Source organism: Lampris incognitus, chromosome 10 (genome assembly GCF_029633865.1).
Source record: "Lampris incognitus isolate fLamInc1 chromosome 10, fLamInc1.hap2, whole genome shotgun sequence".
Lineage (NCBI taxonomy): Eukaryota > Metazoa > Chordata > Actinopteri > Lampriformes > Lampridae > Lampris > Lampris incognitus.
The window spans coordinates 27,453,845-27,479,138 of NC_079220.1; the positions used below are offsets into that span (position 1 = coordinate 27,453,845).

At 46.0% G+C, this 25,294-nt stretch overlaps 1 protein-coding gene across 1 annotated transcript in view; it reads left to right on the forward strand.

The window, feature by feature from the left end:
- Positions 1-23,474, forward strand: part of srcin1a (SRC kinase signaling inhibitor 1a) — a 94,812-nt gene extending 71,338 nt beyond the window's left edge. Inside the window, exons 11-21 of the mRNA XM_056288380.1 lie at positions 1,668-1,798; positions 2,224-2,371; positions 2,496-2,796; positions 3,334-3,595; positions 5,351-5,490; positions 5,622-5,774; positions 10,692-10,802; positions 10,906-11,789; positions 11,841-11,913; positions 14,522-14,659; positions 22,932-23,474. Coding sequence (XP_056144355.1) covers positions 1,668-1,798; positions 2,224-2,371; positions 2,496-2,796; positions 3,334-3,595; positions 5,351-5,490; positions 5,622-5,774; positions 10,692-10,802; positions 10,906-11,789; positions 11,841-11,913; positions 14,522-14,659; positions 22,932-23,474 — 2,884 coding nt within the window. The remainder of the gene's footprint in view (positions 1-1,667; positions 1,799-2,223; positions 2,372-2,495; positions 2,797-3,333; positions 3,596-5,350; positions 5,491-5,621; positions 5,775-10,691; positions 10,803-10,905; positions 11,790-11,840; positions 11,914-14,521; positions 14,660-22,931) is intronic.
- Positions 23,475-25,294: the final 1,820 nt, after the last annotated feature.

The window sequence follows — 25,294 nt, forward strand, 5'->3', positions numbered from 1 at the left end:
TGGTAGCAAACTCCAAGCATGCTTTTATATGCATAGTTTTGAGCAACGGCTTCTTTCTTGCCACCCTCCCATACAAGCCAGATTTATAGAGGACCTGTGATATGGCTGACTCATTCACATTTACTCCAGTTTCAGCCACTGACCTCTGGAGCTCCTTGAGTGATTGCAGGATCATCTGTGGCTTTCCTCACCAGCCCATGTCTTGCTTAGGCACTTAGCTTTGAAGGTGGGCCTGCCCTACAAAGCGTCTGGGTGGCGTGATACAGCTTCCACTTTCTGACAATGGATCCAACAGTATTCCATGGGACATCTTGGATATTGTTTTGTATCCCTTTCCCACCTTCTGCATTTTAATCACTGTCTCTTACTTCAGTATTATGCTTCTTTGTCTTCACTTTCTGATAGATTTTATTGCAGCTAATGAACTTTACACAGAGTGATTTTTATGCCCATAAACGAGACCGTTACTTTAATATCTTACAGGTGCACACTAATTATGTCCAATTGTGTTAACCTGGGTTTGTTTTAGGAATAATTTGTTATTTGTGTAAACTTGGAGCTTTCAGAGCACAAGGGGTTGAATACTTATGCAAGCACTATATTTTAGTTATTAATTTATTAATGAAAAGTCAGCAAAACATAAATTATTTTGGCTTTGGGAACATGCTGTTAGAGCTTATGGGTTCACAAAAATAATATTGTTCAGGAACAGATGTGTGAGTGTCTTTTATAATCCCGAAATTAGTGATGACTGTCAAGGGGGTTGAATACTTTTGCAAGGCACTTTACCTCCTCTGTGCTCATGTCCTTTTGTCTTATTCTCATTTTTGCTTTTTCTGGTTTTCTTTCTTTCTTTTGTAAAGGACTTTGTAACATTGTTAAGAAAAGTGCTATATAAATAACGTTTATTATTATTTTCATTATTATTATCAAGATTTTAAAGTATTAAGTGACAGCTAATAATGCAGCAACTAATGAAGCCACTGCAAAATGAAGATTACTTGAAAATTTGATGATTAGATCACTTGCCTAATGTAAGTTTCAGAAGTGGAGAAATTGTGGCAATAATTGTAACTTTGATGTAAGTGGCGTTTTTACTACAGGCTAATTGATCTACTCATTAGATGACCTCCTCTAATCGATGTGTAGTACTTGCCGTTGCTAATAGTTTTCTTATTCTTGTTAATTATTCACAGAATTGTATCTCATAGTCATTTAGTGGTCTTGATTCTTTGTGTGTGTGTGTATATGTGTGTGTGTGTGCCCTGTACGTGATGCACACACACACACACACACACACACACACACACACACACACACACACACACACACACACACACACACACACACACAAAATTGCTCATATAAGTTGGATAACCTCTGTACACTGTAAATTATACAAAGGGTAAAGTTGTCCCTGTTTTCTAAGTAATGGGACTGAAATCTGAAATGCTGTTTTGCTTCAAAAGTTCAGATTTTGTTCTTTTAACACATGTATATGTGCCACTGATGCTCTAGGAATGGGCTCGATCAAGAAACGGCTTATTTAAAAGAGATTTTGATAGACATTATTTGATTTGATTTAATTCTGGCAAGAAACGTTTGGTAAGATTCGCATGTTGCACATGAGCCCCCCTGTGCCCAGCCTTCTGTCTGTTCCATCTCAGTGACCTGGAGAAGTCGGTGGAGGAGATCCAGAAGGAGTCGTCTGTCAAACACAAACTGGTGCCGGCACAGGAGCTGGAGGAGAAGGCCACACTTTTGAGGAAGCTGGGGGAGACGCTGACAGAGCTCAAGAGTGAGTCACATGTCCACTTTCATACACATACAGCTAACAATCACACATAGACATGAATAACACAGGCACACACATACGCACACACATACACGCGTGTGCACACACACACACACACACACACACACACACACACACACACACACACACACACACACACACACACACACACACACAAACACACGGTCTTTCACTCTGGCAAGCAGTTTCTTATGTGGTAATTACTCACCGAGGCACTGATTATCTGTCAGTCAATCGTAACCCGTCTGTCAAATGTTTAATCAGTCTCAAACTGTGCAGACATGCTAAACCTCACCAAGTAACGCCGTACCAAGTCAATTAAGGTGGCATAGAAATACTTTATTACTACAAATGCACCCTTGGCATCTTTGAGAAGTTGAAATTTCACGCTGTCCTGTCCTCTGCAGATCAGTTCCCCGGCCTGCAGAGTAAGATGCGGGTAGTACTCAGGGTGGAAGTGGAAGCAGTCAAGTTCCTAAAGGAGGAGCCCCACAGGCTTGACGCCTTATTAAAACGCTGCAAGACCATTACTGACACCCTCGCCACAATGCACAAGTATGGGCCACGTCACTCGCACCCACTGAGAGCAGCAGTTTATCAGTGCCTGCACTGTTCTCACGTCACCTAATTAATGAAAAACCAGGTGTCTCTGATGATTTGTGTCTCTGTGTGTTGCCAGACAAGCGAATGAGGCAGTGTGGAAGAAGCAGGAGGACTTCTCCAGCCCCTCAGCCAAGCACAGCGAGGACTACCGCAAGAGTTCGGACTTTGACATGCCCACCAACCCCCTGCTCAGCATCAGTGACCTGGGCGGGGGCAACAGCCTGTCCAACTGGAGTCCCCATTCCGGCCACAGCCACGGGAACCCTGTCAGCTCCCACAGGGACCATCACCCTCCCATTCCCCACAAGGGCAGAGCCCTGGAGGAGCTGGAGCGCCGCGCAGCCGCTGAAAAGGCTTCGTCAGTGGAGGTCCGACTGGTAAGAGAATGTTTCTTCCTATTCTTAATTTACTATGCCCCCCCCGCCCCATCCCCATTTGGTCACCCAAGGCACCATCATGAATGGCACAATGGTTAGTGTTCATCACTGTCCCCTAACAGCAAGATGATCCTGGATAAAGTACAGCCTTTTCAGCCTGGAAATTGTATGCTCACCCCATGTGGTTTGCTGTGTATACTCCCGTCCCCTCTCACAGTCTGAAGACATGCTTGACAAGTGAATCGGAGACTCCAAATTACCCATAGGTGTGTGCATGGTGTGTGATTAATCATGTGTGTGGACCCTGTGATGGCCTGATGACCTGTTTAGGATGCCTTCTGCCCACTGCCTGCTGGGATAGCCTCCAGCCCCCTGCGGCACTGAATTATATTAAGCGAGTAGAATGAGTTGAATGAATGAGGCAGCATTATAGCCTAACTGTTCTATGATGACTCATTTGGACGGCACCAGCATATTGCTATTTACATATGATGGGTGTGTTTATGAAGCGTCTCGATCCATCTCTCCACCCCACAGGCAGCTGAACGGGATTGGGAAGAGAAGCGGGCCAGTCTGACCCAGTACAGTGCCCAGGATATTAACAGGCTGCTGGAGGAGACCCAGGCTGAGCTAATGAAGGCCATTCCAGACCTGGACTTTGCCGCCAAGCAGATCAAGCCCTCGTCCAGCATACCGTCCTCCCAGACACCCCAGAGTGGGGCAGGGATTCCTGAACAGCGCCCCAACAAGCCCCAACACAAGCTCTCTGGGAAAGATATTGGATCCAGGCGTGGTTCTGGTAGGACCGACAGTCCAGTAATTCAGTTCACATAATCAGTTGAATGAGAATTAGGCCCTTTAAAGGCATACTGAGTAGCACTCTGCTGTTTGTGGCTTGTAAAGACGACTTGAAAAGTTAGTCCCTCCTCCCTAGCTCAAAAAGACATGAAGCGCACAACTCCACGCTGCTTTTCATCCCCATCCTTTCTTTCAATGCTCACCAACAGTGGAAAGTCAACCCTCAGATTAACTCTGGATTTGGAGTGCGCCCTGTCTACTTGACATTTCCTCTCGCTATGTTATAACTTTTTAGGTTTTATGTCGGTAATTATGTGTCATTTCAGCTATTAATAATCTGGCTCACTCACTGAATGCTGCAGTTTCAGTGAATCATACCCTTACTAAGCAGTGCTAATCTGGAATCAGGAACACTTTATTTGTCATCAAAATATAATTTCCCCCAGCCCACAGCCGTGCAACACAAAGACAAAAAACATACCCAAAAACTACAAGAACTTCAAGAACACACATGTCCAAACTAACACATATCCAAACTGCCACATAGCTACTACTACTACTACTTTCGGCTGCTCCCGTTAGGGGTCGCCATAGCGGATCATCCGTTTCCATTTCTTCCTGTCTTCTGCGTCTTCCTCTGTCACACCAGCCACCTGCATGTCTTCCCTCACCACATCCATAAACCTCCTCTTTGGCCTTCCTCTTTTCCTCTTTCCTGGCAGCTCCATATTCAGTATCCTTCTGCAAATATACCCAGCATCTCTCCTCCACACATGTCCAAGCCATCTCAATCTTGCCTCTCTTGCTTTGTCTCCAAACCGTCCAACCTGAGCAGTCCCTCTAATATAATCGTTCCTAGTCCTGTCCTTCTTCGTTACTCCCAGTGAAAATCATAGCATCATCCAAACTGCCACATATATTCAAACTTAAAAAAAATAAAATAATAATAATCACTGTCAGAGGGAGCGAATGCCAGCCAGGATGGCTGTCGGAACTGCCGGTCTGCATGGGCTAGCAGTTAGTTAGCTAATGGTTGCAGGCATTGACTAACCCTTATACAAAACACAAAGCTATCCCACACTCAGATCGCTGAAGTGTTTGGTGGTGCATAGAAGAACACATGGAAAGTCGGTTTTAATTGACCGAGGGGCAGGTTGTCACACAATGTCAGGCAGAGATGAGCATACCGAGAGAGAACTTTGAAGAAAACATTACATTTAGAAGCTAAAAAATTAAAGATAAACGTGTCATATCAGTCATTGCTGATATACCGAAGCTTGCATCAAATTAATTGTAATTCATCCTTGACTTTTTCCCATTGTAAGTTGACTAAATTGATGTCGCCATATCTTAAACATAAAGCCTGACACATTGCTTCAATTCACTGATTCGAACTGACGAGTCCCCGCCTGCCGCCCAATGACTGCTGGGATAGACTCCAGCATCCTGCGACCCTAATTAGGATAAGCGGCGTGGATAATGGATGGATGGATGGATGGATGGATGGATGGATGGATGGATGGATGGATGGATGGATGGATGGATGGATGGATGGATGGATGGATGGATGGATGGATGGATGGATGGATGGATGGATGGAACTCACGAGTCAGGCTTAATGTCAGGCCAGCACACAATAACACGCTCACACACCCAGCACTCAATCAAATCAAACTCCCTTTGTAGGTCCTGTGAAGTAGTAGTGGTGGAAAGCATGTGTAGTATTACTCTTTCACTTAAGTATCTGTCATCCCAGATGAGCTGACTGTGGCCCGATATCGCACAGAGAAGCCCTCCAAGTCTCCTCCTCCCCCGCCACCCCGACGTAGTTTCCCTTCATCTCCAGGCTTGACCACTCGAAGTGGAGAGACCCTTATCCCTGGCAAAAGCATAAAGGTGACAGAGAAACTAATCGCATACAGTTTCACATACACCCTATACCCTATATGCTCCGTACATCTGCTCATACAAAACTATGAAGTCTGCCTTTGTTCTTCGATAACCCTCGCAGCTGTTTGTTATTGTAGAAGTCTGAGTCTGAAGAGATGGAAGCCCAGAAGCCGCACGTGAAACTGAGGAAGGCCATGTCTGAAAATCCTCGCCCCGCTTCTACTCCCCCTATCCTGGCCTCGGGTGACAAAGAGGACAAAGAGGAGGAGAAGATCGCTGCTGAGCTGGAGGTACTGTCATAGTAGAAAATCCAAAATGTGGACGCTGTGTTGCTTTGAATAGCAAGTGAGAAATGGGGACGTTTTACTATTCATCATATGTTCACACACACACACACACACACACACACACACACACACACACACACACACACACACACACACACACACACACACACACACAGGCATATTAAAAAAGGCCTCGTTAAACTCATGTTGAAGCAATAGGTTCCATATGTCCCTTCGCCCCTGGCACTGGGAATGCCCAGCGATAACACTCAGCTCATTCACACACATCATCAGACAGGGCTCACAGATCATGCAGCCAGACAGATGGACCCTGATACCTTCTAGGACTGGGTCTGAACAGGCCTGTCTGAAGTTCAGAGTAAAACAGAGCCCTTCCAGGATAAGCTTTCTCTTGTTGCATTCAGACCAATTTAATACTACAGTATGTTATTGCTGTGATGCTTACTGTTACCGTGGCTACCTTTATCATCAATGCTGGAACCTCCCTTGTCCCTGACCAGCTATTTAGATGCCCCCCCACACACACACCTTTATTTGATAGCAATAGTCAAGAGAGAGAGACAAGAAAGGCAGGGGAGAAAGAGAGGATGACATGCAGTAAAGGGCCCAGGCCGGATTTGAACCCAGGCCACTGCGGTAAGGAGTCAGCCTTATGTGATAAACGCTCTACCAGGTGAGCCACCGGGGCACCCCAGGCCCCTCAGGCTCTTTCTGCTCCCTCCTCAGTTCCTGACTGGTATTCCCTGTAGCAGTCCCAACACTTCTCAGGCTAACCTGGTCCCGTGGCCCTCTGGGGCCTCAGGAATCGAAGTAACATGGTGGCTGTTCCAGCTTGCTGTGGACTGCTGCCCTCTGAGGCCATCCTCCTCTTCCTCCCCCTCCTCCTCCCAACACCCCTTGACAGCACACCTACACTATCCACCCCCAATCAAATTCCCCAATCACATCCACACACATACTTCCCTTTTTACCTTCCACCTTAGACATACTACACTCTACTTTAACTCAGACATACAATAGGACATTTTCCTTCTTGCTCACCCACCTCACCTCTCTTTTCGTGTGATAACGCTGCTATGAATACCTTCAGATTTTTGTTCAAATTGTATGACGCTGTGGACTTCATTGTCACGAAGGTCTACGTTCACGCTCTGGTAGCTGGCGTGTCTGTTTGGAAGAGAAGAGTGAGAGATGTAGTTGTGTTTTGATAAAAGAGCTGTTTGTAAGACATACAGTGATGAGGTAATGTATCTATAATTGTGGCTATGTATCCTGTCTGTATGCCATAAATCCTTTTGTCAAATTTTGCAGGTAATCCAATTTGGAGACAAGCAAGTGAAATCATCATAGTGCAATATGTAATCTTCTTTGCTAATGGTCTCATTTGTCATTTGCTTATATCGATTATACAGACACATCAAAATTAGATAAGCTGGTAGATAATCAGAGAAAAACTCCTCATAGTAGACTTAACGTGTGTGCGTGCTGTGCTTAGGACATGAATGAAGAACAAGGTATCACTTTTTAGTAAGGCTGTCATCACTGTCTGCAACAGCTGTGGCATTGCTTCATGTTTGCTCTGAGAGTTTAAAGTATCGTGGTCTGGCCAACTCATTTTTTGACAACGTGATGATGTGAATATGTGTTATTTCCATTGTGATCCTAGCTCTATTATATGTACAATACACACACTAGAATGTTCCAAAAGGTGCTTACGAAGAAAAGATATCCATTAGCAAGAATTCGTCACACTTTCCTTAGGAAACACAACCAAAACCGCTCTGCATCAGATCAAGTGTTACACGTCAAGCAAAATTACTCATGTCTGCAATTCATGATTAATTCAGGTAGTTACTAGTTGTTAGTTAAGAATTTTGTATGACCTCATCTAAAGTGAGGACTATCTATGCCTTACAAAACATTTACAAATGAGATTGAAAGGCCAGCAGTACCTTGAGACTCACAAAAGTCTGAAGAATCATAAGATCCTTTGGAAAGTGTAAGTACATGATTAACACACTATTTAGATGTGCATCTGAGCATGAATTAATCATGAATTGCCGTATTAATAAGTATTTATAAAACATCTATTAACACTAACCTTTGGTGCATGACTCGCTTTACAAATGCTTTACAAAGTAGTTAGTAATCACTAAGTGTTAGTAAAACCTCTGATTCAAATCACAGTTTCAATTTGCTATGCTGTACAACAAAATTATAATTTCTTAATCTCAATTCCAATGTTAAAATAATCTAAATGCTTTAACAACATTTAATTTAATTTAATGAAATTTAATTTGCACGGTGGCGCAGTGGTTAGCGCGGTCGCCTCACAGCAAGAAGGTCCTGGGTTCGAGCCCCGGGGTAGTCCAACCTTGGGGGTCGTCCCGGGTCATCCTCTGTGTGGAGTCGGTATGTTCTCCTCGTGTCTGCGTGGGTTTCCTCCGGGGGCTCCGGTTTCCTCCCACAGTCCAAAGACATGTAGGTCAGGTGAATAGGCCATGCTACATTGTCCCTAGGTATGAATACATGTGTGTGTGTGTTGACCCTGTGATGGCCTGGCTGCCTGTCCAGGGTGTCTCCCCGCCTGCCGCCCAGTAACTGCTGGAATAGGCTCCAGCATCCCCGCGACCCTGAGCAGGATAAGCGGTTCAGATAATGGATGGATGGATAATGAAATTTAATGAAAAAATTTCTGGCACAGGATACAAATCCTCTACACCAGACTCAGCAAATAAAAACAAACAACCATACAAAAAAGAACCACAATATAGTTATTAAAATCACAATAATCTCACAAATAATCACATATCACATGAATACAATAGTCTCTCAAATACATTAGTCTCACAAATAATCATAGTCACACAATACTCACAATGATCAGCTTTATAACTGTGTAAAAAGTCCTTTGTTGACCAAAATTTATCTATTTTTAAAAGAATTAACTGAAGAAGCCTGCACCACATCCTGTGGAAGTTCGTTCCATGCTCTTACAGCACGAATTGTGAAGAAGTTTTTTTTCTCTTTTAGAAATAGTTTTAAGGAGTTCCCTCTTAACTCACTTATTATTCCAAAGATCGATAACAGGCTCAGCTGTGAAATCATATATTTTATGAACAAGCTTATAGACTTCAATCATGTCTCCTCTTTGTCTCCAGTATACTAGAGTTGGTAGTTGTAAATTTCTTCCCTTCTCTTCATATGACATCTCTTTCAGACCTAGGATTAGTTTAGTAGCTCTTCTCTGAACCTTCTCAATTTTTTTTAAATATATATATATATTTTACTTTATAAGGACACCAGACCAAGCTTGCAAATTCAAGATGAGATTGCACCAAGGATTTATATAATGGTAAAACTATTTCCTTACACAAATTTAGAAAAGTTCTTCTAATTATTCAGTTGAACTATCGACCACGACACCGATGTCCTTTTCCTCTTCCACTTGCTGAACCATCAAATCTCCAACTTTGTAGTTAACCCAGTTGGCACTTGTTTTCCTAATGTGTAAATATTTGCAATTTTCTGGATTTAATTTCAGTAGCCACCTATCACACCAGTTATTCATGTATGCTTGAAGATGGGCTGTATGCTTGAAGATGGGCTGTATCGGTGTCCTTATGAATTATTCTAAACATTCACAACCAAAACTTACTTTGTTTTAAGCTTTAAGATAATATTTTATTAAACGACTGTTTAAACGAAAAACCCTGTTCTATGTTTACATACACAGCAAAACAACTGTATGCTGTAAGGACTATACTGTGAGCCGCCGAAACTCCTTGAGAATGAGAAAAAAGAAAGAAAAAAAAACTCCTCAGCAAGAGGGTAACAGTCATAAAAATTAAATAAATATGCAGCATAAACTGCATTTATTTTTTCCTAGACTTGTGTCAACATTTCACCTTGACAAACCAACATACACATTCCCCAGGTAACAAATTGAGGTTGTTAACCACATTTTCCCTTACGGGCCATGTGCTAACTCATTAGCAAAGTCTACAGCATTTTACATTGTAAACGTTAGCATAGCGGCTAGAGAACATTTTCGCTCCTCTCTGACAGATTATGCTGATATCGACTGCTAGCGTTTCTTCTTTACTCACTGCTGAACAATTTGAATTTCTGCACCCTTCATCAGGACAGCAAGGTGATTTTAAACTGTTGTGTACAATTTCAGCCTACACATAGTCTGTGTAAAGCAGATGGTTTTTTCGAAGCGAGAGCACAAATGGACGACAATTTACAGTTCCAGACCACCATCAGACAGCAGGGAACGCTGGGAGAGTACACCTATTGGCTAGGTTACACAGCAACAGGCCACCTAATTAGCTCAGCCCAGTTTCAGTCAGAAATAGCAAACAAGGGGTGTCCGGGTGGCGTGGCAGTCTATTCCATTGCCTACCAACACGGGGATCGGCGGTTCGAATCCTGGCGTTGCCTCGGGCTTGGTCGGGCGTCCCTGCAAATGCAGTTCGTCATGTCTGCGGGTAGGAAGCCGGATATAGGTGTGTGTCCTGGTCGCTGCACTAGCACCTCCTCTGGTCGGTCGGGGCACCTGTTCGGAGGGGAGGGGAACTGGGGGGAATAGCGTGATCCTCCCACGTACTGCATCCCCCTGGTGAAACTCCCCACTGTCAGGTGAAAAGAAGCGGCTGGCGACTCCACATGTATTAGAGGAGACATGTGGTAGTCTGCAGCCCTCCCTGGGTCGGCAAAGGGGGTGGAGCAGCAACCGAGACAGCTTGGAAGAGTGGGGTAATTGGCCGGATACAATTGGGAAGAAAAAGGGAGGGAAATAATCCAAGAAAGAAATGGCCAATAAAAATCAGTGTTAACCCTTTCTATGTCAGTAAAATATTACAGCTTTGAATATTTGTTTTTACTGCTTTTTAGCATGGGCTACACAATCAGCTGTCCAGCTGCACCTTACTGGATTTCTCAGACCCTCAGAGAGAGCTGCACACAACAGACCACACAGCTAGCACTATGGCATCTAACACGTTGGTAAGGAGTTAACGCACAATAAATTGGAGTTAAAGCTGATGCCCGGTATCGTTATAAGTAACTCCATGTAATTTCAATTTCACACACTCTCCTTATATTACAGCGAGGATTGGCATCTCTCTCTCCAATCCCCCAAATTGTGTTGACAGGCTGTGTGTCAGCTTCATCCTCTTCCTCCGAGGGTCCTATTAGAGATTTATCAAAGGGTTTTATAGAGAAGAAACGAGCCCAACAATGCACCAGCCATCACATGGTCTCACATGTTCAGAACTCTAAGGAGAAGGAACGAGTCAGCCAGTCCCAGCGAAACCCTCCTCGGTGGGAGACAAAGACAGAGCAATCTTTAATAAAGGAAGATACTGAGCCAAAAGAGGAGCTTGCCTTGGTGCTGACCAAGCTGGAGGTGAGGGTGGTGAGTCCCCCCGAGGCCTGGGAGCTTAGCAGGATCGGCACTGAGGTTTTACAGTCACTGACCATTCCACCATGGGCTACTGAGAAAACCTCTGAGGTCTACCTGAGTGACAAGCCCCTGCTTGTGCTATTCAGGGACAAAGTGACGGTGCGAGAAGCCTACAGGCTGCTACGCTCACTGCTCAAATCCTCCAAGCCGGTACCCAAACCCAAAACAGGTTTCACCTACTGCAGTCCCAGTCTGGCAGATCCTGTGATACTGCTGCACCCCAGCCAGCAGGACTCTCTGCTGGAGGCTCTGAGGAGGGGAATGGAGGCAGGAGATAGGATGGTAACCATCTCAAATGCTGCAATGACAGAAGTTATTCCTGCTGCCCAACCCAGCCCACTAGACACTGCCACAGAGCCCGCTGGGTCAGCAACTTCTGTAGAGGGTCCAGACAATCTGAGCCAGAATGCCTGCAGAAGAGTGGAAGATGTCCGTAGAAGCACCTACAGGCAGCTGGACAGCCTGGAAGAGACCATCCGCGAGCTGGAGAACACCCTGATAGAGATCAGGGGTCAGCCCACCTCAGAGCACCTCAACTCTGGGGAATCCTCAGTGAACATACCTTTACAACCGACCAGCAATCCTGCCTCAGTGGCCAAGAGACCACCGGTCCCACCCAAGCCCTCCTCTTTCAGCCCGACATTGATTCAGGTTCATTACTCACACCCTCTGTTTGGACTCCTCTTCTCAAAGAGGCATGCTCTGATTCATTTCCTTATCTTTTTTCTACGAGTGACTGGATGTTAGGATTTTTGCTTTCATCCGAGTCTGATGTCTGTTCCCCAATTTGCCATCTAATTGTATTTCAAATTGAAACCGTGTAGAGCCTGGTATTAACTTCTATTGAATGGGACAGACAACAGACTCCCTCCCTACTTACCTGCTGTGTGATTAGTGCTGGAGCATCTGTCCTGCTGTGCCTGGAGTTGTTAATTGTCTTTCCATTGACCTGTACTGACATCTGTCTCACCTCCGTTGAGCTCACGCTCTTTGTTTTTCTCAACAGATGATGAAAAATGAATATACAAATAAATATTCTAGTCACCTTATTCTCCACTCCTTACTTCCAATTTCTCGGGGGGGTTACGCTTCTTGTCTGTATTCTGTGGTTTGCTTCTTTGAAATCTATTGTTTGTCCTTCAAAACTGCCTTGCTTACTTGGTATAACTTCATAATTGCATGCTTGTAAAATTACTTGCTGAAATATAGATCCCAAAGACTGACAAAAAGTTTTTGAGTCAAGTTAAATATTATTTGAATCTTTGGGTTATGTGTGATTGACAGACTGCTGAAAGCAAGCAATTGTTAGAAAGTGATGTCAATTCCAATCTGTGGCAGCCAATGTCTGTGGTTGTATTCTACAGCCACTCTGATGAGAACATAGATAATGAAAACCCATCAATTACACTAAGTGAAATAGCCTTGAACCACATCTCGTCAATAATTAAGGATCATGCAGTGAACTTCATTTTCAGGCCTGACACATCAATAGCAAGGAGACCGACTGTTTCTCATCTGAGTTCACCTGCAGTTCACCTGAGGATTCATACAGATACCTCAAAGCACACAGGGGATGGAACAAAGAAGCTACGTTATCAAAAGAGCCCTTGTGTTCTTGTGTTACCGAGCATCCAGCCACCTCATGATAGTTTACAGTAAAAAAAAAAAAAACACTTTGGGGGTGGGGGCATTCATGGTGCCCATCTCTCCATGTATAAGCCCCCCTACTTGGGGCAGGGCTGCTGTACTTGCCAGTCTTACTGTCATGGTGAGTTTCCCCTCTCTGATGTACAGCCAGGCGCCATTCCCGCGGGCATGGTTGGGGGGGGGGGGATTACAGAGTCCTCGAACATTATTTCATCACTTCAACTACATTCATTATTCCGGTACAATCCCTGCGTCTTCTCCCTGCCCAGAATTTGCATAGTTGGCTGACCAAATTCCCACTGACAGATGATCTATTTCTGATCCCCATTATGATTTAGTTCTAGTCCATAGAACAAGATAAACATCGTTCATCGAGTGTTAAGTATGTATAATATGTCAATACTTCAAACCTCTCGTGCATATAATGAGGTGGTGGTGGGGGTGGTGGCACAGAGGAGATGCAAGCTTGGTGTTTGATCGCGTTAGCTAGCATACAGCGATTAATGAGGATGGCTGCGTGATGCCACCGATATGTAATCACTTCTTTCAGCTAATGTTTATTTATGAAGAAATATTTATGGAGAATCATTAGCTTGGGAACGTCAAAGAGATTGTTTGTCTTTGTTTTTGATTTTCGGTTTTTTTTGGGGGGGGGGGGTGGCAGTGCACATTTTACACTCGACAAAGCTAGGATGCCAGAAGAGATCATTAGGCAACTCTCGTTTGACATTTCTGCATCAGTGCTATGAGCGATACTGAAAGTCCTCGAAGGAGATGTTGCAGTTAAAGGTAGAACGAGTAGGATTTGTCGGTCGCGGTTCGTAAACACAACATTCAAATTTGTCCCCTCCTCCCCAGCCCAACAACACCAAAAGGACACACCCCCTGTCCGCAGTTGCTAGAACACATCCCAGTGTACAGGCCAACTCCGCGTCGCTCGTCATTCCTATCTTGTCCTTCAGTACTTGCCAACGGGTGAAAGCCAACCCCAGATCCACTCTCATTTTGGAACGAGCTTTGTCCACTTGGCATTTCACCTTGCTATATTTGCATCTTTTTGGCGTTGTGTCCCCCATTATCATAGCTTCCTCTTAGATGCGTGCTTACGATCTCGAGCTGGCGCCTGGTTGTTATGTTTTTAAAGTCCCGCTAGCCAAAGGTTAACACCCAGAAACGTCCCGTACACAGCAAGAAAAATAAGAAAATGCAGGCAGAGGACAGGGTCTCTGCAGATACAAACACCACCACACATGTCTAGTGGGTCCGGTCATAAGTGATGATTGAGAGGGATTATTTTTGTATGAGTCTACATTGATTTTTAGGAAAATCCCAGTCGATCTACTTTTAACTTCAGCTTTTAGCCCTCAGAGACCTCATTGTTCTCAGAAGACAGAGTGGCTGAGTTGGTTTATAATCTATTTTGAGTTGTTTGTCTTATGCCAGTATTATTACCAATATAAAGCACTTGAGGAGGGATGGGGAGAAGTGAGACGTCCATGATGCCATTTATTTACAACTGGTTTCTTCTCTTCTCTGTCTGCATCTGCTCTTCTCCCATGTCTCTCTTTCATCCACCCCTCTAAATGACCTCCTTTACCCCCCACCCCCCAAGGGGGCTAACGGCTCTGGTATGGGTAAGGTCCTCCACTCCTCGGCTGCCTCCCGGCTGAGGCACCTGCAACAGAACAGCCCAGAGAAGACGAAGAACAGCAAAAGGGAGGAGTTCTTGAAGAGCCACAGCCAACAGCAGGTATCTTCTGTCTTCGCTGTTCACCTCAAGCCACCTGTCACTCATCAATACCCCCACCCCCTCCCCTAGACTCCCATCCCAATCCACAGACTCACTGCACTTTTTAGATGACGCTTTACTCCAGAGTCCAGTACACTGCAGCGCTCTTTTATTTCACTCCGCAGTGATCAGAGGTACTCAGTCATGTGTCACGGGAAACCACGTGTAGGCAGCTTTTAATTTCAACCCAACATTCCACCTGCCCTTTAACACACCTTCAACCAGACAGGAAAGACAGACTTACAAGCAAATTCAGATGGTGCCATAGAGAGTCATGTATGTATGTGGCAAATCATTATCACTGCCCTAACTGGTGTTGTTTTAGCAGTGCAAATATCTAAACCTAGAATTTGTTTTTGTCAATTTTCCCTCACCAGCAAACCATGCATTGCGTGAGGTGAAGGAAGTGAAAGTTAGACAGTTCCTGTTTCTTTGCCACACTTATAAAAATCCACTTCAACAGGAGATGTCACTATATGTTGGATGTTTATTGTGGATCCTGCATTTTTTTTAGTCCTGTTTGGGTAGTGAAGACGTGGGTGCAGTGAAGTATTTTTACTGTTGTCAAACTTGGGTGGGGTGGGGGACTTGTAAGCACTCTATTCAGGGATACTGGATGGCCCATAGGAGGCAAGGAAATTGAACCATTGAAGCATGTCAGTCTGTTAAAGCCAGAAGAAAACTTTTCATAACTGCACAGGCAAAGGAAAAAAAAAAGGCAATGGAATTCAAAAAATAACAGGAGCACTGAAGTGCACCTAAACCTCCATGCACCAAAGGATTTGTCAGAGAATTCAGGGACAAATTCAATCCTGAAGATTGCAGAAAAGTGGGCAAGCATAGGAGAGATTGAGGGAGGAAGAGTTGGAGAAAGGGGGCGTAGGCCACCCCAGGAAGAAGCTCTGGGGAGGAATCTTTTCATTTCCGGCTCATAAGTGATGAGTTGAGTCCCACACAGTAACAGATTATTCAAGATGAGGACAGTTCTTTAACTCACACCTCTCTGTCTCTCTCTCTCTCCCTCCCTCTCCATTCAAGTCTTTATCTTATCCTTTGCTTTGTTTATTTAATTTTCTCTTCCAATCTGCAATTTACACCCTCATCCTTCTCTTTCTTCCTCTGTCTCTGTCTCTGTCTCTGTCTCTCTCGCTCGCTCGCTCTCTCTCACTCTCTCTCTCTCGCTCGCTCGCTCTCTCTCGCTCTCACTGTCTTCTCTGTGACTGACTCTCTTTCATTCTTTTTGCTGGGGGACCAGTGTCGTGTCCCTAGCTGGCTCTAATAAAAGCAAAATTAATCCCATTATTCCAGCATGACACTGAGACATAACACGGTCTCTTTGTCCACTAACTGCACCAAACAATTACTGTAGGAAGGAGGCATATGTGTGAAAGCCTCAGCCTCAGAACACATATTGTCTCTCAGCATGCCCTGTGGCTGCCAAGCCACTCACAAAAAGCACCATGCCACATTAACATCACAAATAATGGGAAGAATTTTCAAAGGGATTTGCATTGAATTTAAAGCATTAATATCTTGCAGTGCCAATCTTCTTAATCACCGAGAACATAATCTTATGGATTGATGTGCAGTTGGCGTGTAAAACCACTAGGTGAAGCGCTAGGTAGGTATCAGTCCGTTGGCTATATATACCAAGATAAGGTCTGTTTGGTGTATAACGTGGTGAAGATGTTAGATATGATGATCAGATGAGGTTGAATCAGTTCATCTGGATACGTTTATTGGCAGAAACGTTTCACCACTCAACTAAGTGAGATCCAGATGAACTGATTCAACTGTCTCTGATTGTCTTACCTGGATTATTGAGCATGCATCAAGACGTTAGATATGATGCTTCACTCAATACAGGTAGTCCCCGGGTTACGAACACCCGACTTATGAACCGACCTCCGTAAAGCCTATTATTTTGAAAAATCTAGTTGCACACCGTGGTTCGTACTAACGAGCGGACAGACTGCTTTTCATGATGTTCAAAACACTGCGCGTGTTAGGCGGTTCGTCGGCCAGTGGAAGAACAACGCCATGCCGTCGTTGCCATTCTACGTCTGATTGAGTAAACATTGTTGTGTGCGTTGTGTTTTGACTGAATTTTTTTGTGTGGGGCGTCCGGGTAGCGTAGCAGTGTATCCCGTTACCTACCAACACGGGGGTCGGCAGTTCGAATCCCCGTGTTACCTCCGGCTTGGTCGGGCGTCTCTACAGACACAATTGGCCGTGTCTGTGGGCTGTGGGTGGGAAGCCGAATGTGGTTGTTGTGTCCTGGTCGCTGCACTAGCGCCTCCTCTGGTCGGTTGGGGTGCCTGTTTGGGGGAGCGGGGGAACTAGGGGGCTTCGTCCCCCTGGCGAAACTCCTCACTGTCAGGTGAAAAGAAGCGGCTGGCGACTCCACTTGTATGGAGGAGGCATGTGGTAGTCTGCAGCCCTCCCCGGATTAGCAGAGGGGGTGGAGCAGCGACCAGGACAAGCGTAAATCTGATGCAAGTAATGGTTATGCATCAAAGTAAAGGAAAGCGATCACGATTGACATGAAAGTGGAAATAATGAAGCGTTCAGAGAGAGGTGAAACGCTTTTTCACTTACCCGGTGAGGTGGGAAGGCGAATCCCTAGCGGGCTCTTGTTTCTGGCGTCAAACAGCCAGCCTCCGCCGGTCGCGACCCACTTTGAGGACAGTGGCAGGTAGAGAGTTTGAAATTTAAGAAATGTCTCTTTTAAAGTTTTTTATACCTATACACACTACTGCTACTACTACTTCTACTTTGGTCTACTCCCATTAGGGATCGCCACAGCGGGTTATCTATTTCCAAAGCACTTTGAGTGGCTGTTGCAACTAGAAAAACGCTATATAAAATGCAACTTGATTGATTGATTGATTGATTGATTTCTTCCTGTCTTCTGCATCTTCCTCCGTCACACCAGCCACCTGCATGTCCTCCCTCTCCACAGCCATAAACCTCCTCTTTGGCCTTCCTCTTTTTCTCTTCCCTGGCACCTCCAAATTCAGCATCCTTCTCCCAATATACCTATACATTGTAGTTGCATTTATTATTACTGCATTATTATATTTATGACGTGTTAGGTAAAATATATACTGTATACTAAGACAAACATTTGACTAATTGACACTAGATGTGAACTGTACTTAACTGTTCTGACTTACATACAAATTCGGTTTACGAACAGACAGAATTTGATCGTAATCCGGGGACTCCCTGTACATATCTGGATGGTCAAACTGCTGGTCTGGCATCAAATGCTCTGCTGTGTTGCACGTTATTAAATGACTGAAGCTTAACACACCGATACCAGAGCGAGACACGTTTCACAGTATTTCCTATCCTTGGTCTCTTTGGGAGAGTTGCATTTCAAATCTGAAAGAAGACTGGATGAAAAATAGACCGCTAAAGGTAAATTAACTTGGTAAATGTTAAATGCAAATGACAAGGATTTTGTTGACTTAGATTTGTGACTATTTTCTATTTGCATTGAGTTTAGTTGACCTTCTGCATGTCAACTTAGATTCAGACTGCTGTCTGAATATGAGCAGCAACTGATCCCCTTCATTAAAAATTAAAAAAAAAACAAACAAACAAATGTTATTTTTTGCTCAGCTGCTGAATAGACCTGAGTGTAAATCATTCTCACTTTGTTCTGTTTATCCAAAGTGGCCAAATTGGCAGGATTTGAAAGAAAACAGAATAAAAGGTATTTGGTGTTTTTGTTTGTTTTTTAAAAGGATTTTTTTTCTAGTCTCTGATGATGCAAGCGTCCCTTGCTCATTTCCTAGAGGCAGTGACCATAGCTGCTGCAGCTGAAACAATACTTAGCCTGTGTGCATACATACAGAACATACACTGTGCATGTAGCCATAGCCTGCAACATGTCAAGGCTCAACATGCCACATGGCAGGTTCCACGTACATTCACATCGTAATGAAGCCCAAATACTGAACAAATTGCTCTTTTTTGGGGGGGGGGGGATTTTTCCCCCTTTTTCTCCCCAGTTGTATCTGGCCAATTACCTGACTCTTCCAAGCCGTCCTGGTCGCTGCACCACCCCCTCTGCTGATCCGGGGAGGGCTGCAGACTACCATATTCCTCCTCCGATACATGTGGAGTTGCCAGTTGCTTCTTTTCACCTGACAGTGAGGAGTTTCACCTGACAGTGAGGAGTTTCACCAGGGAGACAGTGCATGGGAGGATCATACTATTCCCCCCCAGTTCCACCTCCCCCCTGAACAGGTGCCCCAACTGACCAGAGGAGGCGCTAGTGCAGCGACCAGGGTTACCCACATGCGGCTTCCCACCTGCAGATACGGCCAATTGTGTCTGTAGGAACGCCCGACCAAACCGGAGGCAACACGGGGATTCGATCCAGTGATCCCCGTGTTGTTAGGCAACAGATTAGACCACTACGCGACACCCCAAATTGTTCATTTTAATATCAGTCATGTCATACTACATTGAGGCTGGGTCTTATCTGATGTCTAGCCGATCAGACTAAGAAATATGTTATGATATTCTGGCGTTTTTAAGCTCGGACAAAAACAAATAATCTTAATTTTCATAAAACGGAACAGCCTACTTATAAGCACAGCTTTCAGAAATACGCTAAATATGTGGATCTTATCTCATCCAATTATCAAGGCATTTTGCTGTTTTGCATTCAGCCTTAAAGAGCCAATTAGGGACTTTTCTCCTCCCTGCTCCAGCTCTGACAAGACTGCTTTGTAACCCTCTCATTTACAAAAGGGTGTGTGATCTTCCTAAGAAGAAATCATCATTATAACCATCTAAGAATATTTTATAATGCTTTCCATGACTACCAATCTGCCCTGTAGCTAAAAGTAACAAACTACCCTTGCTTTCAAGAGCAAATTCGTGTGGCTTGTTCCACACAATCACCCAGTACATCATGTAGTATATCCCAGGATCTCCATCAGAATCGTAAGTGTGTGTGGTCTTCTCGCTATAACTTAAACAACACCAAAACGTATGTCAGGTAGGCTCGATTAGTACAATTGCACCCCACCACCACCCCAATTCCCCCCAACCCCTCATTTGCATCAGTTCTGATGGGTTTTGTTGTTCTGACAATCAGAAATGTCCACCATGGGTGACCTCTCTCCTGGGGCCACAGCTGAAGGTAAAGCAGTCTCTTCTCTCACCTTCATCCTGGACTTGACCCCCCCTACCCCCCCACACATGACCCTTGACCTTCTCTCAGAGTAACATTGTGGTCACTCCGTCACCCCTCTTACTTGTGTCTTTTGTGTTCTCCCCGATCACATTTTGGTGTTGCTAATCAACCTTTCTTGATGTCTCACAAAAGTCACGTTGATGGCAGTGTTTTGCACCGAGCTCGAGGCAGTTCAGTGGGCCCTGCCCTGCACCCTTGTATACCACTGACCATGGGCATTAGGATGAGCCAAGCCCTTCTACATGATACTCTATACCACCGTGCATGAGCTGGCTGTTAGCTGGGCTTTACTTGCAGATGTTAGAGCAGTCCAGGCATGAGGATCCTTCAAATCAATGTGCTGGATCAGAACAGTCAGTTCAAAGCCACAATTTCGCTCCATTTGCTTTGGCACAGAGCGGGGTGGGGGGGGCATGACAATGTGAATCTCTTTCATGCTGCAAAGCTCTATTTCCATTTCCCATTTGGCCTCTTATTACTTCTGGCTGTAAAACAGGCGAGTTAAAGGTACTGGGTTTGGGGTGGGGGATGTGTGCGAGTGTGTGTGGGGGTGAAGGCCTATCCCAGGAGGTTGTCTGTTGGCAGGCAGCTCCGAAGCCCATAAGATGAAGGGAGGCTGGTTTGCTGCACTAACGGACCAGAATAAATGCGGTGGCCAGGCCTCCTCGAGCAGAATGAACAGCCACATTTCTCTGGGGTGCGCTGATGGCGCGGGCCCTGAAAATCACATCGGAGCGGATGGTAAATCCTCCCGGCAGACCAGCGCACACCTGTTCTCCTGTCACACAAAAATAAAACCCCTTAATCCCCTCACTGGTGCCCTCGAAAATAGACGTCGACAGCAAACCTTAACTCCGTTAATGAGAACTCACGTAAGTCATAAAACCTCCCCAGCTGGAACTGTGATGATACGTAGTCAGACTGGTCACTGCATTTGAGTTACCGTTACTTAGATGTACATTTATATTTACTCATTTAGCAGACACTTTTGTCCAAAGCCACTTAGAAGAGAGTCAGCGAGGGGCGTCCGGGTGGTGTGGCGGTCTATTCCGTTGCCTACCAACACAAGGATCGCCGGTTCGAGTCCCCGTGTTACCTCCGGCTTGGTCAGGCATCCCTACAGACACAGTTGGCCATGTCTGCAGGTGGGAAGTGGCATGTGGCATGCTGTATGCTAGCGCTTCCTCTGGTTGGTCAGTCGGAGCGCCTGTTCAGGGGGGGGGGACTGGGGGGAATAGCGTGATCCTCCCATGCGCTACGTCCCCCTGGCGAAACTCCTCACTGTCAGGTGAAAAGAAGCGGCTGGCGACCCCACATGTATCGGAGGAGGCATGCGGTAGTCTGCAGCCCTCCTCGGATCAGCAGGGGGAGGTGGAGCAGCGACCGAGACGGCTCGGAAGAGTGGGGTAATTGGCCGGATACAATTGGGGAGAAAAAGGAGGGGAAAATCCAAAAAAAGAAGAGAGTCGGTAATTACCAGATACATTGGAACGTTACCGACTGGCGTCCCTGAGCGCCTTACGGTAATCGTATCATAGACAAGAGAGCATGTCAAGTCGAGTGCATATTAAATTATGAATGGTGTTTTCTATGTGTCTCTACCTGACTAGTTTCTTGACCAAAAATATGAGGGGAAAGAAGGTGACATCTTCCAGTCAGGAGGGCTGCAGAATCGGACACGTCTAGACCAGTGCAGTCAGCCGGTGACTCCGGCACGGCCCAGATCAAAAGGCTTGGAGACTCACATTATCCCACGCCAGCGTCGCTCCGCAGCGCTTTGTCCTGTCTGGCTTTCTGCCTTCTCACATCGCCGGGTCTCATGGCTGCCTCCAGCCAGGCAAACAAAGAGAAACACACACTTGTTAATCTGCCGTTCACATGTCCCATGCTGCTAGAACACGGCCATCTGCTGACTCACTCCAGCATCACATGCAGGGGGTCTTAGGGCGGGATGCTGTTAAACTGGAACGGGTTTGCTTTTTTTTAATGACATCATTAAAAAAAAGCACCAGAACAGAGTGGTCAACAACAGCGTGACTTAAATGTTCAGTGTTAAAGTTGTGTCGTGTCACACAAGCTGTGTGTATCAGTGGTTATGTTCGTCGTTGTGTAGATGGCGGCCTGGCTCATAGCTGGCATGGCACAGGCTGATGCTAAACTAAATAACAGTCTCCTGTGTTTGTCTCTTGTTCTCATTTCACCCTCCCTCCCTCCCTCCCCCCCCCTCACACACACACACCTCTCCACTTGTCTACTTGTTCCGTTGTTTGTTTTTCCCCAACACCTGTTGCTGCGGATCAACCTCACTCCACCCCGTCCCGTCACCTTGCGTGAACCTGTCGTGCCGTCCCGCACCTCCTGACCTGCCCATCCACCTGCGACCCCGCAGCAGTGAGAGACCTGCCCAGCCGTGACCTCCTCCTCTTCAGCCTCTCTCCCCACTCCTCTTATTCAGCACCTCATAACTGCAGGGCTGCATGCAACCTAACCAATCACCCCTACACACACACACACACACACACACACACACGCACACTCGTGTGTGTGTGTGTGTGTGTGTGTGTGTGTGTGTGTGTGTGTGTGTGTGTGTGTGTATTTGTCTTTCTCGGGGCCTCGCCTTTCTGACCCTGACTTCTCCCACAGTTACTCACACCACTAGTCTACACTGGTCCCTATTGTGTGTGTGTGTTTGTGTGTGTGTGTGTGTGTGTGTGTGTGTGTGTGTGTGTGTGTGCGCACGCGCGCGCGTGTGCGCTTGTGTGTGTGCACGTGTGTGTGCATGTGCATGCATGTGTGTGCGTGCACGTGCATTTGCTGAGCTCCTGAATGAAAGGAAAGATGTTGCAGGCAGTCCTCTGCAAGTCCAGTACCCTCTATAAGACTGTATTCTCTTCTATCATTCTCCTCCTGTTCCCTAAAAAAAAAAAAAAACAACAACTCTCCCATCTCATTGTGTTGCCCCCCACCCCCAATGCTACCCCTGCCCTTCCTTCCATCCTGGGGCCCTACCTGAAGAAGGCCTTGGGGACCAACAGTAGTGGCGGCGGTTTGGAGCCTCACCTCTCCGGGCACAGCAGAGCCTACAGTTTCTCGGGACGCCTGCCCTCCAGCCCGGCGGTCTTCGCCCATGGCCTGAGGAAGTATCCCCAGGAGCGGGCGCTCTCCTCCCTCACCGCCTCTTCCCATCAGGCCAAGGCCCTGCTGGCGAGCCTGTCAGCCTCCAACCTGAGCGCCGAGGCCCTGCTCCTTTCCTCCACCTTTCAGCACCACCCCCGCCTCCTCCGTGAGCAGCGGGCCTCCTCCCTGCCTCTGCCCAACGGCCGCTCCTATTCCTCCTCTCCCTCCTCCTCCACAGCAGCTATCTCCCTCCCTCCTTCCTTGACCTCCAACTCTCCCGCCTCCACCGCCCCCGACTTCTCTCCGTTCTTGCCCTCCCAGAGCCCCCTGAACTCCATCGCCTTACTCTCGCCAAGCGACATCACTCCGGACATGAACAGACACAAGGAGCCCTGCGGCAGCAAGACCCTGCTGAAGGACCTCTCCCCAAGTACTTCCCAATGACAAGGAGGAGGAGGAGGATGAAGGTGCAAAGGAATGCAACACAAGCTCCATCACTTGCAGAGTGGGATCCGAAACTACGTACAGTGGGTTCACATAAATTACATAAAAGTTTTGTTCTCGTGTTTTCCTTCAGGACTCGATGGCTTTTGTTTTTTTTTGTTTTTTTTTTCCTTTTGCCATCACAGCTTTTGGCCTCCTTCCCATGAGGCAGAATCCTCACATATCTGTGGCAGGAAGATCTGTAAACGCAGGCCCAGTCTCATCGTTGGATGGCGTTTCTGATCCAGCTCCTCGGCGGCTCTCCCACGCACTTGTACTGCCAGTTCTCCCAAACAGAGAAACGCACACATGGGCCTCAGCTTCCCACCACCACCTGGTTGATCCAAGCTGATGTGGTCCGAAGGAATAACAGAGACAGCACCAGCCTCATCACGGACCCGATCCCATCACGTCACTTGCCAAATCTCACCCGAAGGATCGGTAGTGGAATAGACGTAATATCTAGACTGTAACCTACTATATGGTAGAAATTAGTGTTTCAATAATCAACAAGTGAGTACAGTAGTAGTGTGTGTGTGTGTGTGTGCGTGCGTGCGTGCGTGCGTGCGTGCGTGCGTGTGCGGGTTCAAAATGATATTGCCTTTGCTCTTACATGTGCCCCCTGGCAGAATGTGGACCTGCTGCTAAACACAAATGTAAGACAAGGTGTTGGTTGTAGTTGTCGAGCTGGTATTGTAGTAAAATGGGCATTTTGGGCTTTTCTCTGCACCGCCTGTGAAGAACTGAACTGAACTGAACTGAACTGAACTGGTGCTATGTTGTTGTTGTTGTTGTTATTGGGTTTAATTTGTCCCCTGTTTGCACACACTGTGTAATGAGTTTACATGAATGTACCCACTGGCTGTCCTCTGGCCTTCACTTTGCAACTCTACATTCCACAGTCTGATGAAGTGAATATAGTGTAATATATAATATACTATATGTTATAGTGAGGGGGTCAGGAGTTTTATCCACCCACTGTTTTTCTTTTCTCCATCTTACCCCGTTTCTACAGCATGAACCAGAACCAGTTCCCGAAAGCGCTCCGATTCAAGAGACCCGACGCGGTCCGTCGTCTCGTTTTGAATTTAGTATTTGTACAGCGATGAAAGCACATTATGAAAAGTAATATCATAGTAGCACATCTCTTTAGAATAACACGTCGAAGGGGACCAGGAGGTGCAATCGTATGAACAAATGGACGAAAACACATGAAGTGACAAAGTGAACGATGACAATCAGGATGTAGCCAGCGGCGGCAGCTCGGGGGCTACCCTGCACTTCCTGCACCGCCCTGCCCTTCCTGCACCACAGATCACAGCCTTTCTGAAGATGCAAGCACACACACACACACACACACACACACACACACACACAGGTGATGCACACTGCTCCGCTACACACTGGGTCAAGTCAGGCTGTTTGTAAAGCACAGTTGCCACCTTTTTTTGTTCATAATCTTTGTCTAATGTTTGAAACTTTATGTCACATTTGTACCACCTCTCACAAGCACACTGCTGTATTTCGCCACATGGAGATGGGATGGGGTTCTTCAGTTTTTGAGGGCAAAATGTGATCAATGGAATGCGACGTGCACAATTTTGTGGAAGGAAATGTCAGTAATGGCTTGAAATCGTAGTTATTACTGGACAATAGGAAGAAAAGACCACAAAAAAAAGAAAGAAAAAAAAGCCAAAGAACGGGTCTCTCCCACTGTAGTGAGATGAGATGAGATGATTGAACAGGAAATCGGTGGGTTTGGGTTTGGGTTCGGGTTGTCA